This window comes from Teleopsis dalmanni, chromosome 1 (genome assembly GCF_002237135.1).
Source record: "Teleopsis dalmanni isolate 2A chromosome 1, ASM223713v2, whole genome shotgun sequence".
Taxonomy (NCBI): Eukaryota; Metazoa; Arthropoda; class Insecta; order Diptera; family Diopsidae; genus Teleopsis; species Teleopsis dalmanni.
In genome coordinates, this window is record NC_051846.1 from 182,478,389 (window position 1) to 182,500,455 (window position 22,067).

General features: G+C 26.0%; 2 protein-coding genes across 4 annotated transcripts; both read left to right on the plus strand.

Moving 5' to 3' along the window:
- Positions 1-3,190: 3,190 nt before the first annotated feature.
- LOC119670602 (serine/threonine-protein phosphatase 2B catalytic subunit 2) lies at positions 3,191-17,659 on the plus strand. The gene is made up of 3 exons (XM_038080927.1): positions 3,191-3,382; positions 3,514-5,192; positions 17,573-17,659. The coding sequence occupies exon 2, from the start codon at positions 3,564-3,566 to the stop codon at positions 5,187-5,189; it is 1,626 nt and encodes a 541-aa protein (XP_037936855.1). The 5' UTR covers positions 3,191-3,382; positions 3,514-3,563; the 3' UTR covers positions 5,190-5,192; positions 17,573-17,659.
- Positions 15,199-21,606, plus strand: LOC119670603 (actin-related protein 2). 3 transcript variants are annotated; one of them, XM_038080928.1, is made up of 8 exons: positions 15,199-15,475; positions 17,573-17,683; positions 17,983-17,997; positions 20,052-20,267; positions 20,339-20,548; positions 20,610-20,759; positions 20,833-21,111; positions 21,433-21,606. In XM_038080928.1, the coding sequence occupies exons 1-8, from the start codon at positions 15,428-15,430 to the stop codon at positions 21,601-21,603; spliced, it is 1,200 nt and encodes a 399-aa protein (XP_037936856.1). In that variant the 5' UTR covers positions 15,199-15,427; the 3' UTR covers positions 21,604-21,606. The 3 variants fall into 3 exon arrangements, with proteins under 3 accessions (XP_037936856.1, XP_037936857.1, XP_037936859.1); XM_038080929.1 differs by lacking the exon at positions 17,983-17,997; XM_038080931.1 differs by lacking the exons at positions 15,199-15,475; positions 17,573-17,683; positions 17,983-17,997 and adding an exon at positions 18,026-18,178.
- Positions 21,607-22,067: the final 461 nt, after the last annotated feature.

Consider the following 22,067-nt stretch of genomic DNA (forward strand, 5'->3'; position numbering starts at 1 on the left):
ACAATACAAGCAAAAAATTTAAATATATTAAAACTTGATAAATATAACTTAACTTTTTTAAATTATTACAAAAGTAATCTTATAGCAATTTTGAAGTACTTTAAACAAATTAAAATTAAAATTAAAATTAAAACAAAAATAAATTTTAAACAAATATTTCCCATATGTGCATAAAGAAAACAGAAGCCCAGTTTATAATAATAAGATATATATGATAAAGAAAAGAATATACATTATTACAATTGCATTAGTTCAAAATTATTATATATATAAAATGCCTATACAATATTAAAATATTCCACAATTTCATTATATATAAAATTTAAAATTGAAAGCATATAAACCAAATTAGCATTTTAATTCAAATCAATCTACATTATTATAGAAAAATTAAAAATAAAAAAAAATATAAATATATATAAAAAAAATGTTATAAAAATTCTCCAAATCTCACATATACAACATTTCAGCAAATACAAAAATTATGAATAAAATTGTATTCGAATGCAAAATTTTTAATAAATGTTCATATAATAATAACTGAGTCAAAATAATTAATGGAATAATTAAATAATTAAACATTGACATTGTAAACATAAAATACAAATACGCACTCGCATATATTGTAACGAACAAATTAGAATTGCATTCAAACCAAAAAAAAAAAAATCAAATAAAATAAACAAATGCCATAAAAAGCAAATCGTAGTTAATCTCTTTAAATTTTCAACTTTATTATAAATTATAAATTTTAACATTAAATAAACAAAAAATTTAAATTAAAGAACAGAAACAGAAACGCAAATATTTCGACAGTCTAAAAATAAAACCAGAAGAAGCATTGACAAAACTTTATATAAAATTATTATAAAATAAATAACAAACGACAAAAATTAACATACAAAATAAGTAATACAAAAAGAACAACAACAACAACAAACAAACAAACAAACAAAAAAATTATCAATGTTATTAACATAATTAAGAAAATACAAGTACCTATCCTCAAAATAAAATGCGCACATTTATTTATTTCCTCTCAAACAAATTTGTTTTGTGTGATAATTTATACTTTTAGTGTTTATTTTTATAAATTAAAGAGCCAGCCCGGCGTATCTTATGTGTGAGTAAGCTTAACTGGAGAAAAATAGCTCCAAATTTGTGTAAATACATTTACGGCTTAAGTAAAAAAAATAAATAAATAATATCCGGTATGTGGGACATTCAGCAATGCAGAATAGAACTCATAGCACAATCGCTTATCAAGTGCAAAATAGAAATTAATAATTTATAAAATTATTGCTTGATCAATGCTAATGATATTGTGCTGTATATTGATAAAGTTTTTACGCCTAGCACCAATTATTCTCTAAACATTTCAGAGTTTTAGAACATATCGGTTATGTGATAATATATCAGTTTTCTTCATGAGGTCCATTTGCGGCATTTAATTTGACAAGAATTTCAAACATTTAAAAATGCTTATACAAAAGTTTTCTAAAGAAATTTTTAAGCCTAATGGCACTTTTATTTGCCAAATACTATTCTGGTGCTGTCATTTCAACTCCAGCCGTTGATTGTATTTTTATTATTATAAGAATATTCAGACGTATATATTCAGATGTGTACGTTAACTCGATGTAGGGATGAAATTGTATCTATTCTTGTGTTTGTGAAAATACCAACGTTACCAAGTAAACGTATTGTCAAGGTATGATAATATTGTTGGGATTTGGTAAAATACCAACTAATTCAAATTATTATAAAGTAGGTACTCTGTCCCCTTGAATACGCTTACAATATTTAATGTTTTTAAAACAATAACCTCTATGTAGATTTAATTATATCGAGTATTGCTAGGGACTGGTGTTTGTCGGGTACAAAAAAGATCTTATCTGGCTAATTTATCACTTTAACGCAAAGCATAGATCGGTAGATTTCCTAACTGAATCTGTAGACGCTGCCTTTGATTTTTGTTTAAGTTCATTCGCCACCACCATATCTCACCACAAACTAGCGTATATAATGGTCCCCCAGCATTCTTCTGTCGTCTACCTATTCGCTCACTGCAGTTGAGTAACCAAATTTAGACAAGATTGTTAGCTTAACAGGGTCACCACGTGCAGGTGGATACTGGAAGTTTAAGAAGGAGAGGCTAGTAGCAGTAACTGAGGCTATCCCTATCCCATAGTTGGTTAGTGAGCACTTCCCCATTTATAAATGATGTGATATTATGTATTTGATTATGTAAAAAAAATTCATTATGATAAAAATTAAATCATTTTATTTAAATCAAATTAGTTTTAGATATGGTATGTTACTCTAAAACATTTATAGCATAAATATGGATTAATAGAATACTTAATATCAAATATTTGGCAATTATGTCAACTACTGAAATTAAAATTAAATTAAAAACAAATTTATTCTCAGTACTTTATTTTAAGTGTTACCTTAAGCATGATATAGACGATGCTACATGCATGCATACAAAGAATGCGCTTTGCTATACACTTTATATACTGTCTACTGTCAAGGCTTTGACAGTATATACCAAAGCCTTGCATGGTATATACTGTCTACTTTATCTACTGTCTATATACTGTCTACTGAAAGACCGAAATTTGGCATTCATACTTGAATAACCAGTGCGATTTGGTAGCACGGAATACTTGGTTTGCATTCATGTAGTATCGTCTATATCATACTTTAAATATTTGTGAGTATTAGTATTATTCAATTAAGGTAACATAACTGTATATAAAATTAATTTAGCGCTAATAAGAAATTGCTGTACTTTGACAAATTATGTTACAAAATATTATGAAAAAATGTGTCATTTTGATCTTTTTAAAAATGTTCATTGCAAAATTCACAATTTCTATCACATTCATATTATTTCATGTATTTATTGTGATATATATGAAATTTATTATAATACAAGCTTTCTGGTCGGAAGCACAATTGCATAGTATTCTAGAAATTTACTTTTTCGATAAATTTTATATATAAATCCAACTTTGGTAACTGATTGAACGTACTCAATGCGAAATTTAACGAACACAACGAAAAACAGAACTGTCATGAGGACGAGTGTAGTTTTTTTGGCCAGAAGCAAAAAATTTTTCACCAACGCTAATTTATATATTTTGCATAAATAAAAAGAGATTAGTAGTGAAATTATATGAAAATAAAACGAACGAAATGTATTTTTTAATGTAAAAATGATTTAAATTTTAAAAGATTTAAATAATTCGATATAAAAGTGCAATATTCAGTAAACCAGCGGGGTTGGTGAGAGGTAAAAACATCAATAAAGAAGGGAGGAAAAATTCCATTAAACTCACAATAGTAAAAAATCTACAAAGTCCACTTGCAAATTGTAAGTAAAACTAGTTTTTATTACTATCTTGATTTTTTTTTTGAAATAGTATTTGAACTATGCTATTCATATAATATATTTAAAATGGAAAGTATTTTTATAATGAATTGACAATAAAATATTCTGCGTAGATACACCTTCCCCCGCCTGCTGTATTGAATTTCCAGCACAACAGCAAATTATGTCTTCGAATAACCAATCGAGTTCAAGTCAAGGAGTTAATCCAACTACAGCCGCTGGGTCAACAAGTGCTGGACAACGGACAGTGCCACAAGATGTGCCATCATCATCTCAAGAAAGTCCTACACGTGTCGTTAAGACACCCGCTGTTAATACGAAAGAGCGAGTTATTGACAGTGTGCCATTTCCACCATCACATAAACTTACAATGGCTGAAGTATTTGATGCGCGTACAGGTAAACCTAATCATGATATATTAAAGCAACATTTTGTGCTCGAAGGTAGAATTGAAGAAGCACCTGCTCTACGAATAATCCAAGAAGGTGCTGCACTTTTGCGCCAAGAAAAAACTATGATTGATATAGAGGCACCAGTAACTGTGTGTGGTGACATACATGGACAGTTTTATGATTTAATGAAATTGTTTGAAGTTGGTGGCTCACCAGCCAGTACTAAATATCTATTCTTGGGTGATTATGTTGACCGAGGCTACTTTAGCATTGAATGTGTTTTATATTTGTGGTCACTTAAAATAACTTATCCCACAACGTTGTTTTTACTACGAGGCAATCATGAATGTCGCCATTTAACCGAATACTTCACATTTAAGCAGGAATGCAAAATTAAATATTCGGAGCGTGTGTACGATGCTTGCATGGAAGCATTTGATTGTCTGCCGCTGGCGGCTCTAATGAATCAACAATTTTTGTGCGTGCATGGTGGACTCTCACCAGAGATACATGAATTAGAAGATATAAGACGTTTAGATCGTTTTAAAGAACCACCTGCTTTCGGGCCTATGTGCGATCTTCTATGGTCTGATCCTTTAGAAGATTTTGGAAATGAAAAAAATTCAGATTTCTATACACATAATTCAGTACGTGGTTGTTCATACTTTTATAGTTATGCAGCCTGTTGCGACTTCCTGCAAAATAATAATCTATTATCAATCATACGAGCACATGAGGCGCAGGACGCTGGCTATCGTATGTACCGAAAGAGTCAAACCACCGGTTTCCCTTCACTTATTACCATATTCTCAGCACCAAATTATCTCGATGTGTACAACAACAAGGCGGCTGTGCTTAAATATGAAAATAATGTAATGAATATACGACAATTTAATTGTTCGCCTCACCCATACTGGCTTCCAAACTTTATGGATGTATTCACATGGTCTCTACCATTCGTTGGCGAGAAAGTAACAGAAATGCTAGTCAATGTACTGAATATCTGCTCTGATGATGAATTGATGACAGAAGAAAGTGAAGAACCCTGTTCAGATGATGAGGCTGCGCTACGTAAAGAAGTTATTAGAAATAAAATACGTGCGATTGGTAAAATGGCACGTGTATTCTCTGTGTTACGTGAAGAGTCAGAATCAGTGCTGCAGCTTAAAGGTCTAACGCCAACTGGTGCCCTACCATTAGGTGCACTTTCGGGTGGAAAACAATCATTGAAGAATGCCATGCAAGGCTTTTCACCAAATCATAAAATCACTTCATTTGCCGAAGCGAAGGGTCTTGATGCTGTTAACGAACGTATGCCACCACGTCGTGATCAACCGCCAACTCCTAGTGAAGAGCAACCAAATAATCAAGGTAACAATGCGGCGCATAATGGGTAATAAGTAAGTAGAAAGATTTTAGTTTTTGAAAAAAGTTAGAAACAATGAAAAAAAAAAAAATAAATAAAAAATAAAAATGTTATAAAAAAATTACTCAAATTAGCAGAAAATATGTAAAGAACTAAAAAAAACGAACAAGTTTTTGGGTTGTTGTAAAATGAATTAAAAGTTCTTTATTCTTTTGCATTTAATAAATATTAAATTAACATATAAGCCAATTTCAGTTATTAACAATGATACGTGAAATGTATGGCATTAAAATAGTTATAGTAAGAGTAAGAGTTCATAATTATTAATAAAAAATTGATATTGTTAGCTCGTTTATTTTATTTTATTTCTTTTTTTTTAAATCAATTTTGCTGTTTAAATAAAAACCATGTATTTTTACGACATTCCGTCTTTCCTTTTAAGAAGCGTTTTCACATTTCATGAATTTAAATTTACAAATGATTTAACTTTTAACTGAAACATAAATGCATATCCAAAATTAATAGTTTAAAGTATTAAATAATAAACAAACAAATAAAAAAACTTAGTATTGAATATGAATTGCTGATTTTAATTTAAAATTTCAAATTTATTTTATTAAAGTTTTTGTTTTTGTTTTTTTTTTTTGCTGTTGTAATAAGCGAGCATAATATAATTGTGTATTTTAAACTAATTATAGTTATATAAATAAACCATAAAATGAATGTATTTTGAAATTGTTAAACAATAGCATAAATGTTCCTTGTTATGTTTTAAAAATAAATATATATATATATATGTATATATATATATATATATATATATATTTTTGATTTTTAAATTACTTTAAAGTTTAAACTAATTACTTCATGGATCAAAGATCCAACTCTCTTAATACATATGAAAATTCTGTTGCATTTTATATTTATATTGTTTGTTCAAAACTAAATTAAATTTATTACATTCTATTAGTTAAATGGTATTAAAAATTAATTTTGAAATATTTATATATATATATTTATACATATGTATTTAATATATATTATATTTATTAAAGGAAAAGAAATTTTAAACCAAGCAATTCTTTAAAAAATACACAGTTTTTTATATATTATTTTAATATATTAGGATAAATTAATAAGAGTATAACATAATATATATATATGTTTAACATTAATTAAACATGGAAAAAAGATAATGTAACTTACAAAGCTGTTCACAAAAATGATTTGAATTACTCAGTTTACTCCACTTTTCATGGTTGTTTAATTAATTTTAATAATTGAAATATTTCAAAATAATTTACTGAGTTATTTTTTTTTTTTAAATTAAAAGTTTGTAACTAAATAAATTATATAGCAACAATATGTCATTTAAAAAAATAATTTACACCCTGTATCGGTTAAGAATTTTTTAATTGATTTAAACTGATAAAACTGATAAATAGGTACAAAAAAGTTAATGCCATTTCATTAAATAAATTAATGATAAGAGAAGTTCCAAATTTTACAATACCAATTTAATTAAATGCATGCACACCGTTATATATATATATATATAAATACAGTATACATAAATACAGTGATAGCTCTCTCAATAGTACACCAACGGCACCAGAAATTCTATAAATTTTAGAGAAGTTTTCATCTAATAAAATGTAATTTTCAACAAAAAATAAAAACTGGGGCTTAGCAAATTGAAAGTGTAAGAGAAATGCTGCCCATTGTTTTAAATTTTTAAATAATATTTGAAAAATTTTTAATTAGCCGTCATTTTATCTTTCAGAGTAGCACAGAAAACATGTGAAGCAACACTACTCTTAAAATCTTCAGATTTTTAAGAGTTTTAAATAATATTTCTCAAATTTTTAATTAGCCGTCATTGTTTCTTTCAGAGTAGCAAAAAGAAAAAAGAAATACTTGCAACTTATACTCTTAAAATCTTCAGAGTTAGGTTTTCCACGCAAAAAATTTTAAGTCTTAAGTTTCAGTGCAACCAAATTTAAAAATCAGTCTATTGTGAATGTTTACTGGAAATATGTTGCAAAATTTCAGTCATCCGTTTGTTTTCTTTTATTCAAATTAATTAATTTTTAGTGTTTATAATTTTTATATTTCATATTGTACACAACACAACAAAAAACATATGTCAAAAAAAAGCATTTGACATATTTTAAAAGTGTTGCCAATTTATTCAACCAGACTTAATGCTGTTTATTTACTACTCTGAAAGAAAAAATTACGGTTATTGTTAGAGTGCAAAATTTATATATTTAATGTACCATTTTTAAAAATTAAACATTAATTAATTATCTTTTTTTTTTTAATTTAACAAAATGATTGAACATGCTTGTGTTAACAGTTCTGTTTGTTACAAAAATAAAAATTTATCAGAAATATATAATTAAAATAAATTACAATTAAAACGAAAAGCATTAAAATTCCATTAAATTTATTGAATAAAAATTTTTATCCATAATCTCAGCTTAATTTAATCAATATATAAAAACAAAATAAAAAAAATAAATGCTGAAGGAATCAAAGTTTACAAAATATAATATTTATAATCAAAATTCAATAAAATAATTTATATATATAAATTAAGTGTTAAGAAATTTCCTCATCACACTGCAAACCACACTTCTTTATAGTTTTAAAAGTTACATAAAATAAAATAAACAAACTATAACTAATGTGTATGTAAGTAAACCTAGGAATATGTTAAGCTAAGGCTAGTTAAGGTGTAGGACTGGTAGTTGTGAAAACTAATTCAGTAATATCAGTAATTGACAAACGGTTCTTAATACCACGTTTGCACCGTTTGTAGAGTTAAGCTGTAGGCATTGACTTTGTAGTGGATGTAAAAATTGCTCCTGGCTAGGGTGAGGTAACCAATTAAAGTTACTTCTTGCCTGTTGCTTCTGACAAATGACACACTTTTATAGGATGTCGAACCTCTCCTTTTATTCTTTACATTGGCGAAAAAAATGAAAAATGAAAAAGTAAATATATTAAATTGAAAGAATAGAAGCGAATGTATTAAATTAGTTAAGAATATATATGAGAAACAAGCAAGCAATTTGAATTATAATTAAAATTTAAGTTAAAACATTTGCGGCAAAGTAGCAATTTCTAAAAAAATGTAAATCAAGACAAAAGTTTAGTCAAAATGTTAAAAATTTTCAAACTTTTTTATTGCCTTTAATTTCTATTAAATAAAGGTTGACCCGACCTTTAAGAAATGGAAATAGCATATATAAAATTATTTATACAAATGCTGTAACTAATAAAAATCAAATAAAAGTAATTGCGAAAAAAAAAAAATTATATAAAATATATTAAACGAATATTTTAGTCATGCACAATGAGCAATTTTTTTTTATTTTTTACATAAATATTGATATATATTTTATATTAAATATATGCATATTATTTAAATATTGGAGCAGTACTTTGCTAACATATTATGAAAAGTATCTGAAAAATTGTTAATACTTATTAATTTAAAATCACAATAGATTAGTTTAACAACTTTTCAGAACTTTGAGCACATTTTAGGCTTATATAATAATTATTATACTTTTTTTTGTGTAACTTAAATTATATCCTTTTAAATGTAAAAATTAAATTTATATTTTTAATAGTTAAATTGCACAGACGACAAGTACTTATGTAGTAGGTTGATTTTATGTATAAATATACATACTATATACATAAAATAAAACCGCATATATCTATATATATAAATATATATACTTATAGGTATACAAAAAGGCATATTCAATAGATTTTGTTAAATCGATTAAAGGCATTGATGAAATCAAATTCTCGAAAATTAATATGTTTTGATTTGAAATCAATTATTTGATAATTATTAAAAAAAAAGTTTTCAGTCATGTTGAAGAAAAAAATTTTAAATCAAACTAGTTATTTAAGTAAGCAATTTATATAAGAAAGAAACAACCAAAATGAGAAAAAGTCAGTAACTTAAGATTTTATAAATTTTTGATGATGAAAATTTTAATATTTAATAGTTAATTAGATTATTATAAAAAATGTTTGAATTGTATTTTTACTTAAAAATGATTAACAGAGCTCAGTTGGTCCGTGTGAATTTTGGTATTGTTTTAAACCCAGAATAAAGAATATCAAAATTTAGCCACACATGTACTCTTAGAATGCACATACGGAACGTATATCCTTCTTGGAAATGTATTTCCTTACGGAAGAGGCAATTAAACTCTGTAAAGTAGAGTCCATACTACTCTCTAACGCAGCAACTGGACTTGGAAATATATTCTAAGTGCAGAAAGGGGCACAATAAATCCGACGGTCGAAGTATTATATCCCACATCAATAATAATAATAATAGACATAATAGTGATCAGGTCAATCATAACCAAGTTAATCATAACCGGGTTAATCACTGGCTTTTAAACTAGAAACTCCCTTATTCGATCCAGCGGCGATGCGATCTACCTATTTCTTACGCATTAATATATCAATTCCGTATATGTGACTAAACCCTTCATGATGTTGCCCATTTCTTTTATGTACTAATACGTACACCAATTTGAGCCCAATTGATATTTGGCTGCGTCCCATTGAAGTTGTCAGGTTTCTCTATGTTAACCCAGAATAGTTTCAATTAAAAACAATACTTTTTCCCTCACAGTTCATGTTCTCAACGATTCGTTGGTCTGAGCCACTTGTTTTTATTAAACGGTCATGTAGTGTTGATCCTTTACAGTAACAGACAGGAACTTAAAAATTGGATTCCCTGGTTGTGCTACAACAACAACAACCTGATTTTAAAAATGTAACTGAAGGATGCAAATATCTGTTAATACTGTAAAATGCAGATTAAAACATCTGCTCTACTTTTTTATATTCATAGCTTGCGCTTGTAAGAAATTCCATCTGGATTTACAGATTTAAGTTTGAGATCTAGAACTAAGAGATGTTTTTATTTTTATCAAAATTCTTACTTCGCCAAGATTAACTTAGAAGATTTTCTTCAGAGATAGTACAATATAAATTAAAGGTGTGCTATTGTTCCTTCTAATAATGTGAATTTAGTATTATAGTTTACTTTTGTACCGTTGCCTTTTCTAATAACAGTAATAGAGTAATACTAATATTTTCAATTGTTTTTTTTTTTAAATTTTTCTAGCAGAATATGAAAAACTACGAGTATGTTTTTCCTTCCAATTACCGAATTCCCACTGGTTTCATATATGTTGTGTTATTTTCTTGTTTTTGGCAATGAAGTATTATAATAAATACAATATTATAATTCTCATTATCTTTATCCAAAAGAACAAAGTCTTTAATTTTCCGACACAATCCAACACCTTCTTAAATGTTTGTCCACTATAACTGTAGGTCTAAATTTGCTCTTAGTGTCAACATTTAATTCTACAGTAAGCGTTAGTCAGTTAGTAAAAACAAAAAAATTAAAAAAAGTTCCTTACATTTAAATGATTAACGAACAAAGATTGGAGATTGAGCATCGAATTTACTTGATCGTACATTAAAAAGACCTCGTTCCATAGCTTATATAAATTTCATAAAATAAAACTTATTCTAAAGTAATAATACCAATTTTGAGTTTTGCACGGTAGATGGATCCTTTGGATCGTCGTTATAACTTAACTTAATATAACAGTTCCAATTGAGCTCCAGTACTCAATATTCTTTCCACCTCAATAAAAATTTTAAACAAAATAATTTTAAAAACTGTTGTTTTCATCCTTATAATTCATTATTCTTAATTTATGATTTTAAAAAACATATTTAATATTTTTTAAAAATTATCTTATTACTTTGTGATTGATGATATATTAAAAAAAGAAATTTAACTTAAGCGCTGACATAATGGCTTTTTCTTATTAAGTTTATAGTATCGAATAAAAATTGTTATATGCAAAAATAAAATATATTTATTATTGCACATGATCCTTAAGAAAAATTGAAAAATTGCAGAATACTTGTGTTAACAAATGATTAATGTAAAAATATATTAACATATATATATTAAGTACATACAATATCTTTAAGCAAAAACTAAAGTTGCAAGCCTCATATGTTACATATTAATTATACAATACTATAAAAAAAAATATTTAATATATATAAACATATTAAATAAATATATTGTTTTTGTTTTTAAATCGTTTGCCATTTGATGTATATTACTGTTATGTTATAAAAGTACTAAGTAAAAATTTCTAGTGTCATAAATAATATATAAAATTATAAAAACTTTTTAATATAAAAAAATATCATTCTAAATATACATCATACCACTAACAAAAAAGTTTTTTAAAATTTTTATTAATTGTTTAAATAATTGTTTATTTTCAAAACTACTTATTGCCAAGTGCTGTGTCCTTTGCATAATTAATTATACAATATATAAATGTATTAATTAATACAATATACTACAAATATCTCTTATATTTCTGTTGATTAAAAAATCGCTTTTTTTTATTCACAAAAAAAAATTTTATAAAAATATAAATTTAAATAAATACAAATTCACCTCTCAAAGCAATTCTAAAATAATAAAATAAACTTTAAATTTAAGCAAATCGTTTTAAAAATTAAAATATTTATATATATATCTATATATATAATAATAATAATAAGAAATTATAAAAAAATATTAAATCATAAATTCCTTAACGTAAATTAAGTCACTTTTACATATAAAATGTAAAATTTTTGCAATATTTACAGTTAAAAATTTAAATTTTATGCAACAAAAACATTAATAATCAATAAAATTTAATCTAATTTAAAAAAAAATTTCTTAATCATCAAAATGTAAGAATTGCTCCACCTAAATAATAAATAAAAAAATTCATTGACTTAAATGCAAATAAATGTATTAAATTGGAGCTCTTAAAAATAAAGTAAAAAAGAAATACTCTTTTTAATATATATATATAATATGTTAATTTAATAATTAAAAAAAAATACCTAAATTCTTGAAGAAAAATCTAGCTACATTTCTACTAAAACTAATTTAAACTAAAAAGCTATGTGGAACACATTTTTTACTTATACATCTATATTTTAACTTAATATTCAATTTTATGAATTTAATTATATACAAAATGAATAAAAATTAATAAAAAATAATCAACAAAAATATTGAAGAAAAACAAAATTAAATTTTAAATTGTTATCATCTTTTATTTAAGACGATTTTTTTTTTCATAAATTGATAATTAGGAATAATAAATGTTTTATTTTACATGTATAATAATATCTATTATTATATAAGTACTTATATATAATAAGCTAAATATATTTTTGGGCAAATAGTTATTAATTTACAGTATTTAATATCAAAGGCATAATACTTTAATTCAGTATTTCTATTAACACCTGAAGAGATTGATATATCTATATATATCTATAACTTTATAAAGCTCCTAAAAATAAAGTTAACATTTTTTGACTCTAGGTGGAAGATTTATAATTATTTTGTACATACTGTAGAAAAAGCTAATATTATATATATGATATTGTATATAAAAATAGTGATAATGAAGTTTAGATAATGATAATATTATACTGTTGGCATATATATATTGCTAACTTCAAATCATTTTATAGTTATATGTGTTAAAGCAATCGGAGTAGTTACCTTCATTTAAGTTTATATTTTACAGTCTTTAGTAAATAATCATTCGAAGAATAATGCAAACTACTTAGCATAATTATATTAGTTTTTATATTTTTACCGGGGTTGGGACGTTTATTTAACACATAACAAAGATTCTTTGTTAATACACTGAAGATGGTCCGAAATATTTGTAATTAAAATAATTTTTTAATTTTTTTAATAAAAATTAAATATAACTAAATATTTAACGCTGTTTAAAAAGTGTAATTTTTTATTTTATTTAAAAAAAACATTTTCATAAAGTTATATGTTAAATAAACGACTTAAGCCCGGTAAAAAATATGAACTCTAAATAAATATTGGTGGTAATGACAATTTATTAATAATTTTATAAGTATATCGTAACTAATATTGGATATGCTGTGAAATTATAAAATATTGTTTTACATATAGTACAGAATATTGGAATCTCTCGTTCATTAACATTTATGTTCGTATTTTATCTTTTATTAATGATAAAATGTCGATTTCAACGATTTAAGGCACGTTACATGATTGTAAAGATTTTTTTATTAGATATCCTTACTTTGAACCTGAAAGCCTCTTTGTCATATTGGGGACTTCAGATACACATTTAAGAAAGTAAGAAATCTTTCTGACATATAAATATGAGAACTTCTAGTAGTAACAGAAATTAAGACAAACTTAGTTCAAAAATTTTTTTTGAGTTGCTAAATATTGTGACAGATTTTTATTTGTAGATTTGGTTTAAGACCAATTTTGAAAAGTAAAATAACGATGTATTTATACAAACTATGAACTAACTCTCGTATTTTTATTGTTGAAATCTATCTGTCTTAAGTTATACCTATTCAGTTCAATAATCACAGCTATATACTTTTTGAGATTTTGTTAATAGAATTGGTTTTTTGGCTTAGTAGTGATTATTTTTCTTGAATTTGTTTTGTTCCCAAAGGGATTCAATATTTCAATAATTTTGTTGCTATAAACCAATTTATGGGTCTGTTAAGCTAATACATGTTTGGAGTTACCAGAGAGCACAAAAAGTTGAAGAGAAAGGATTTGAATAATGTTATAATTATTAGTAAGGAAAGAACAAAAGAGCGTACGTCATAATAAAGGATTTAAAACACTACTTAATCTGTAGGAATCTTCCCAATAAATATATAAGAATAGTGTTTTTAAAAACTATAGTAACCACATCGACGAAAAAGTGTATACTTTAGACACATCATAACTGGCAAAAAAATAAAAGATACTAAAACTAATTTTGCGAAAAAAAAAAAATAGAAGAATGCAGAAGGATCCACAGACAACAAATGTTGCAGAAAATAACAACTTGACTTAACATGAATACAAAGTAGACATGTGATTCAATTAATGGATTTGCAGAAAAAGAAAAGGTAACCACATGCATAACTCACATATTATGTCTGTTCCACGAGCTACTCATAGTAACTTTGAGTAAACACTGTGTATACACAAGCGCGTTCCACCAGCAAATTTTCAAGTATTTTTGTGTAAATTTTACTTCTGTTTTACTCATGTGTTACTATGAGTAGCTCGTGGAATAGACCTATTATGTCATTACTTTAAAAAATTATTTAAAATTAATTAAGTAAAAAACCGTTTTCCTAAAAAGTACATCAATATTTATAAAATCATTCTTTATTTGTTTAATAATAAAATATATATTATGAAAGATGTTTTTCATACATATTTATAGAGACTGCAGATAAAAAACATATAATTCGATGATTTTCGTATATTATTTCTTTATTAATTTTAATATCATCAAAGAATGTAAAAATATATATTTAGAGGCTACAGATAAAAAAATATATACTAATTCTATGATATTTTTATTTTTCCTATCATATATCACATATTAAAACGCTCTATCCACATCTTTTAGGACGTAAGGAGTATGTTATAAAGATGATCTTATGATTTTCATATATTATTTTTTTATTAATTTTAATATCATGAAAGAATGATAAAATATATATTTAGAGGCTACAGATAAAAAATATATACATACAGTTTCATGTTATTTTTATTTTTCCTATTATATGTTACATATTAAAACATTTTATTCACCTCTTTTAGGAGATAAGAACTATGTTATAAAGATGATCTTTTGATTATTGGGGGTCTTATTTGTTATTGTTGTTTGTTTGAGCAACAATTGTGATCGACTATCGTTTGATCAGCTGCATAATATCGTCTTAACATATTTTTACCATTTTACCAGTACTATTACAAACCAATAGTCAGCTAAATTATGTTCTTAAATACATATGTTTAATAGAAAATTCGAACCAAATCCAGCGTTTCAATTATAATCAATTTAGTCAATATGTCATATATTAAATTTCAAAATGCATATAATTCTCATAACTTAACGAAAAAAATTTTATAACAGCCCTGCTGTTGTACGAAGAAATTGAACGATGAAGAGTATCTGTCACACGCAATGGTTTTTTAGTCATCGCCGCGGTAGAAGAATATTGTGCAAAATTATTTGTTATTTATCTTAAAATTAGTTATATGAAATAAGTGGAGAACTGGCAGAAAATTAAAAATAATTTCAACTTTTGAGGACGTAGCAGAAAATGGATAGCAAAGGACGTAATGTTATCGTTTGTGATAATGGAACCGGTGTATGTATTCTGTTTCTGCGCTACTGTAGCTTCATACATATTTATTAAAATAAAAATATATGAAAAAAAGCGTTCGCTGCGGAAGTCTTAAGTAAAACTGTTGACACACTTCCAGTGCAATGGTTTCGCTTAATTCCCTCTGGTATATTAGAAGATTATGAATAAAGTGAACAAGTGTATTTTACATAAAAACGTATTGTGCCGTGCAAAAAATGGGTTAAGCTCCGTTTGGGTGTTGGTTATTTGTAATCATCAGAAAATGATGAGCTGTAAATGTTATTGCACTCTAGAGCGGGTGGGGGTTTTTGTTTCAATCTAAACATTGGAAATCCAAGTGCAGAATTCTAATCAGGATATTTAAATTAATTTTTATTTTTACAAATTTACTTATTTGGTGAAAACTCGTTTACTTCACTGTATAAGGTCATATATTAGTTATAAAAAAAATATTTTTTTTTCTAATTTCTTGCTTGGATTACTCATAATAAAAAACTTCATGTTTGCCTTATCATATTTTATAAATGGGAATAAAATATTTGTTATCTAAACTTTATCAGCGAATTTCTAAATATTTGATATAAAATAAGTATTACTTTAGAATATTTTTTGGGTGTGCTTGTAAATTATTTCTCAAATCCGATTGATTGTTAAAATCGAACAAATGCAATTCTTCCGCACAAATCAGTTTGTTTTTAATAAGGACTCCACATATTTCCAATAGGGAAAGGGGTTCTATTATATCTATTTCCTATATCTAAACAATATGCAAAACTTGCATTTGCGAAGGTTTAAGGCTTAACCAGATTAAAGTCAAACAAAAAACAAAAAAAAAATAATGTGTATTATTTTGTGACTCACCTTTTTATTGTAATTTAAATATAAATAATATATATATTCTTTCTCTTATGTTATATTAGTCAGGAGAGACCATAAGCGACTGCACGCTTCTATATTTGTGTACTTTAATTTCCAGACAATTTGAAAATATTTGTTAGCATTTCTTAATGTAAATAACATTTCTAATCCATATATAATTCTATTGTTGCAGCGTGCTTAAATATGTCTCATAAACAGTACTTGGTTATTTTAATTTTTTGTAATCCAAGCTAAAGACCTCTTTGTTAGGTGTCTGTTGAAATAAGTTAGCTGCATTTGGTCGTCTGTATAGACTAATTTTTCCGTGCTATAGTACCAGTAATTCCTGGACTTGATAATCAACATTGATTCCATCTTCAACATCTGTTATTCAACAATTTCTATTTAGTTATTTCTCATTGATTTTGCGTTTGGCATTAATTTAGTTGCCGATATAGTCTTGATCGCCGACACTGACCTTGGATATTAACTTGATCACTAACACTGACTAGTTTATCGATATTACTTACTCATTGATATTGGGTAGATCGTTGACATTGAGTAGATCGTCTACAATGACTTGGTTGTCGACAATAGCTTAGTTGTCAACAATGAGTTGGTTGTTGACAATGGATTGGTTATCGATAATGATTTGAATATCGACAATGACTTGATTATCGACAATGACTTGGTTATCGATAATGGCTTGGTTATCGACAATGACTTGGTTATCGATAATGACTTGGTTTTCCAGAATATGTTAATCGTCGGCATTATCATAATCGTTATTAATGAATTAAATGCCAACATTAACTGCGATTCTTGATATTGTCTTGATATTCGATATTGATTTAATCAGCGATATTAATCTAATCTTTGCTTTAAACCGTGTCCTCCACGTAGACCATGAGCTGTGGCATATAGATCGAATGGTTCTTGATACTTAATGTACTTTACATGTAGTTCAACTATTTGAAATTGTACATATTTAATTATAAAAGATTTGGAAAAATAAACTTTTTAAAATTTTCTTTTGGAAATAACGGCTATAATAGTGAGTTTCAATATTAATGAGCTTCCGAGATTCTTAAACCGTACAGACTGGATCTAATCGATTAGATCGCAGTTAGAATTGGTGAACAAAGAAGTTAGTAGTTCACTTTTATTATTATTCTTCTTTATGAGAATGCTGCTATTTATTATTTTATTTAAATTATTTAAATTTTTTTGCTTTTCCTGCAGTTTGTAAAATGTGGATATGCCGGTAGCAATTTTCCAGCACACATATTCCCATCAATGGTTGGCAGGCCAATCATACGCGCAGTCAATAAAATTGGTGAAATCGAAGTCAAGGTAAGCTTTTTCAATCTAAAAATGTTTATAGTATAAATATTATTATGTTTGAATATAAAATTATCAAATATATGAACATTTCTTAACAATTTTTTATAAAAAAATATTTACAAAAATTGTTAAAAATTGTAGCATAAAAATAATATCAAATTATTTATTTAAATATATTTATTAGCTCTAGAATTATATATATATATATATATTATATTGTATTAATAAAATAAATAAATTACTTTTTAAAATTTGTATTCTTACACTCTTTTCTGTTCTTTTTTATTTTATACAAAATATTTTTACAGGATTTACATGTCGATGTAAGTCTCTAATTTTAAATAAAACTTTTAACATTTGTAATAAATAAAAACAAATATTGAAATAAAGTAAGAATCAAGACTCATGTTGAAACCAAGACATTCAAAACGCAATTTAATCCACCGATAATCATATCAACCTAAAATCGAACTCAAAAATCGTCGTTTTGAGTTTACAATCTAAGTACGGATTTTTAATTTTTTTTGCATTTTCTTTATATATTAATGTATATATTTGTTTTTAATATTTTTAATAATAAAATATTTTTCATTTTTAATTGGATAAAGATATCTTTTATTTGTTTTTATTTTAATGGAATGAATATTTACTATATTTATTGATCTGTATTTCGTTGTTTAATGTTGAAGAATTATTTCAATTCAATTTTGTTTGTTGTTTTTATGGAGTTTTACTAACATTTTTGGCATGTCTGTAATTAATAAAATATTGTTTACATTGCTGTTTTAACAGTTTATATATTAATGTATTTAGTTTATCATTATTCATATAGAACGGAGATTTTCTATATAATACATTTTATATTTCTATAATTATAAATAAAGACTTTTTAAAACTTCCTAAAACTGAAGAGATAATTTTGTTCAAAATTCTGATATTGTTGATTATAAATAAAATATAATCAGTATCATAATAAATGGTATATTTCTCATAAATACATATCTTATCTATAGATTTTTTTTAAAATTAAAATAATAAAATACCAATTGTGGCTATTATTTGTTCATATTTTTTTTTAAAATATTTTATAATTAAAAAAAAAGCACTAAAATTTTAATTGTGTAAAGCTATACCAATTTCCTTCCTTTAAACTATATCCAGAAAACACATTTCTATAGATTAATAACCCTGAAAAAAGCGCGATATGTTTACAGCTAAGAATTGGACACTTCTTTGTGTCCCATAAATGTCTACTCACGGGTAACCCTAACGAACCCTACAGTTCTTGGAATATTTTCGCATCAACACATCACATCTTCCATTTCTCTTTAGACAAAGACGATGTCTTTTTGGGGTTAATATCCCTTACCATTGTCTGGTTTAACGACAAATATCGAATGCATTTTGAATAGATTTTTTTCCCGATTTTATTTTCGTATATCTAAGTAATGTTAGTAGGTTAGGTTAAAGTGGCAAAAGTCTAATTGGACTCTTTGGCCTAATTTATATTTTTCCAATTTTATTTTCCTACATCTAGGTAAGGTTAAATTAAGTGAAAGTGGCAGTGAGTCCAATTGGACTATAGTCCATTGTGTTACCACTACTAAATAGGACAACTTTACCTGTTAGTTAGTTACAGAACCATTTCACGACCTTAATAAAATGCAGACTGTTAGTAATCTAGAGTTAAACAAATCTGTGGGAGAGCTAAAAGCAAACCTGTGTAAGTTTCTTCTGTTTTTGACTAGAGCTGTGCAGCTGTAGAAAAACTTCTCCACTGTTTCCACTTCCCAACCTCTTTCTTAAAATATCTATACTATAGTTCTTACAAGTGATTCCATATTTAATTTTTATAAGTCAACATTAAAGGTTTAATTAAAATATTTTCTTATTCCAAAAGTCAAACGCGACTGTAAGTAGTATTTCTTTGTTCCTTAGATATAGTATTTTAGTTATATCTATGTTATAGATAGATTAATATTTTTTTGTTTTTATTACAACACTAAATCATGCGTTCCTTAATAAATGCATTATTTTTTAACCAATCTGTATAAAATATTATTTTTGATAAATTGACTGAAAATAAATAATTTCTTATATATATATTTGTATATTTTTTGAATCTTGTTTGTATTTTGAAGTATTTTCTTGTACTTCTACTGTAATGATTGTTATATTAATTTAACGAGTATCTCACCAGTAAAGCAAAACGCTCACCTAACATTTGATTTCCCTCATAGAAGCTACTACTATTCTGCTATATATCTGCAAGGCAGCTGTTATATATATTTTTAAATAATTAATAAATTTCATGTGTTACAATAACAAAATTATTTCAACAATTGTTTTAATATCATTTTACACCAAACGTTTACAGGATCTAATGGTCGGCGATGAAGCATCTCAATTGCGTTCCTTACTAGAGGTGTCCTATCCTATGGAAAATGGTGTTGTACGTAACTGGGAAGATATGTGTCACGTATGGGATTACACTTTTGGACCCAAAAAAATGAACATCGATCCAACAAATACAAAAATTTTACTGACAGAACCGCCAATGAATCCGACTAAAAATCGAGAAAAAATGATTGAAGTAGATACATATATAAAAATACTATTAATATAAATGTTATATATGGAAAAATTTTTATATATTACGTACAGGTTATGTTTGAAAAATATGGTTTCGATTCAACCTATATAGCTATACAAGCAGTGCTAACATTATATGCGCAAGGTCTGATATCCGGTGTTGTTATAGATTCCGGGGATGGTGTTACACATATATGTCCCGTTTATGAAGAGTTTGCACTGCCGCATTTGACAAGACGTTTGGATATTGCTGGACGTGATATCACACGGTATCTAATTAAGGTAAAAAATAATCTAAAAAATCTTGTAAAAAATTTACATATTAAATTTAATATCATTTTAGTTACTTTTATTACGTGGTTATGCTTTTAATCATTCCGCTGATTTTGAGACTGTACGTATGATGAAAGAGAAACTATGTTATATTGGTTATGATATTGAAATGGAACAGAGATTAGCGTTAGAAACAACAGTTTTAGTGGAATCATATACGGTATGACAATTTAAATAGTTGAATGAATATACTACATTATAATGATAACATATAAATTATTAAATTATTTTAGCTGCCGGATGGTCGTATAATTAAAGTTGGTGGTGAACGTTTCGAGGCACCAGAAGCCTTATTCCAACCGCATTTAATTAATGTTGAAGGGCAAGGTATTGCTGAGTTAGTGTTTAACACAATACAAGCAGCTGATATTGATATGCGTCCAGAATTGTATAAGCATATAGTACTTTCCGGTGGCTCAACTATGTATCCAGGTCTTCCTAGTCGTTTAGAGCGTGAAATTAAACAATTATATTTGGAGCGTGTGCTGAAGAATGATATTGATAAACTAGCGGTAAGCATATAAATGATTATTATAAAGAGTGTGGTTAATCAGTTAGTTATTCAGTTTGTTTACGTTTATGTCTGTGAGCAGGCAGTTGTTAGTAGCAAACATATGCTACTAGAAGTTAAATAACTTCAAATTTTTTTGTTGTCAATCATTACAGAAGGGTTAGTTGAGACACAACAGCTGATTGACATAATCATTATTTTATTGCTGTCTAAATTTAATTTAAAATCATTTACTAATACTCATAATACTAATACTAATTTACTAATAATATTCCAATGCAAAAATAAGTCCCGATTAATAAATTTAAACTTTTATTTATAGAAATTCAAAATACGCATTGAAGATCCACCAAGAAGAAAGGACATGGTATTCATTGGTGGTGCTGTGCTGGCTGAAGTAACAAAAGATCGTGATGCATTTTGGATGTCGAAGCAGGAATATCAAGAGCAAGGATTAAAAGTATTACAGAAGTTAACGAAAATTACGCAGTAGTGGCTATTGGAAAAGCTTTTTATTTTATTTTTACAACTTTCAAAAGAACATCATTTTTTGATATTTTCGTTCATTTAAATTTTAAAAATTTTTTTCTTTTCCCCGTAACAAAGTTATGATTTAAGAAATATATAATTTTTAATCACATTTTAATTGTTTTTTTTTTTTAATTTTGAAAATTGTATTTCTTTACTACTGCCTTGTTTTCATATAGTAACACTAACAACTAATATTTATAATAATAAGTCAAACTAGTTTATGTACAATAATTAACGCATTTTTTTCTGTATTTGTTAAATTTTCGGTTTTTAAATTTATATATAAAATATAATTAATAATACAAATTTTGTTTTTTAATGTAAATGTTTGTATGCTAAAATATTTATTTAATAAATGTATGATTTTCTTTTAATTGATTTTGTATACACACAAAATAATGTAAACACTTTTTTAAAGCTTTTTAA

Coding starts and splice junctions, on each gene's coding strand:
- LOC119670602 (XM_038080927.1), top strand. CDS start 3,564: ATGTCTTCGAATAACCAATCGAGTTCAAGTCAAGGAGTTAATCCAACT.
- LOC119670603 (XM_038080928.1), top strand. CDS start 15,428: ATGGATAGCAAAGGACGTAATGTTATCGTTTGTGATAATGGAACCGGT. Junction 20,268..20,338: donor ATCGAGAAAAAATGATTGAA/GTAGATACATAT, acceptor TATTACGTACAG/GTTATGTTTGAAAAATATGG. Junction 20,549..20,609: donor TCACACGGTATCTAATTAAG/GTAAAAAATAAT, acceptor ATATCATTTTAG/TTACTTTTATTACGTGGTTA.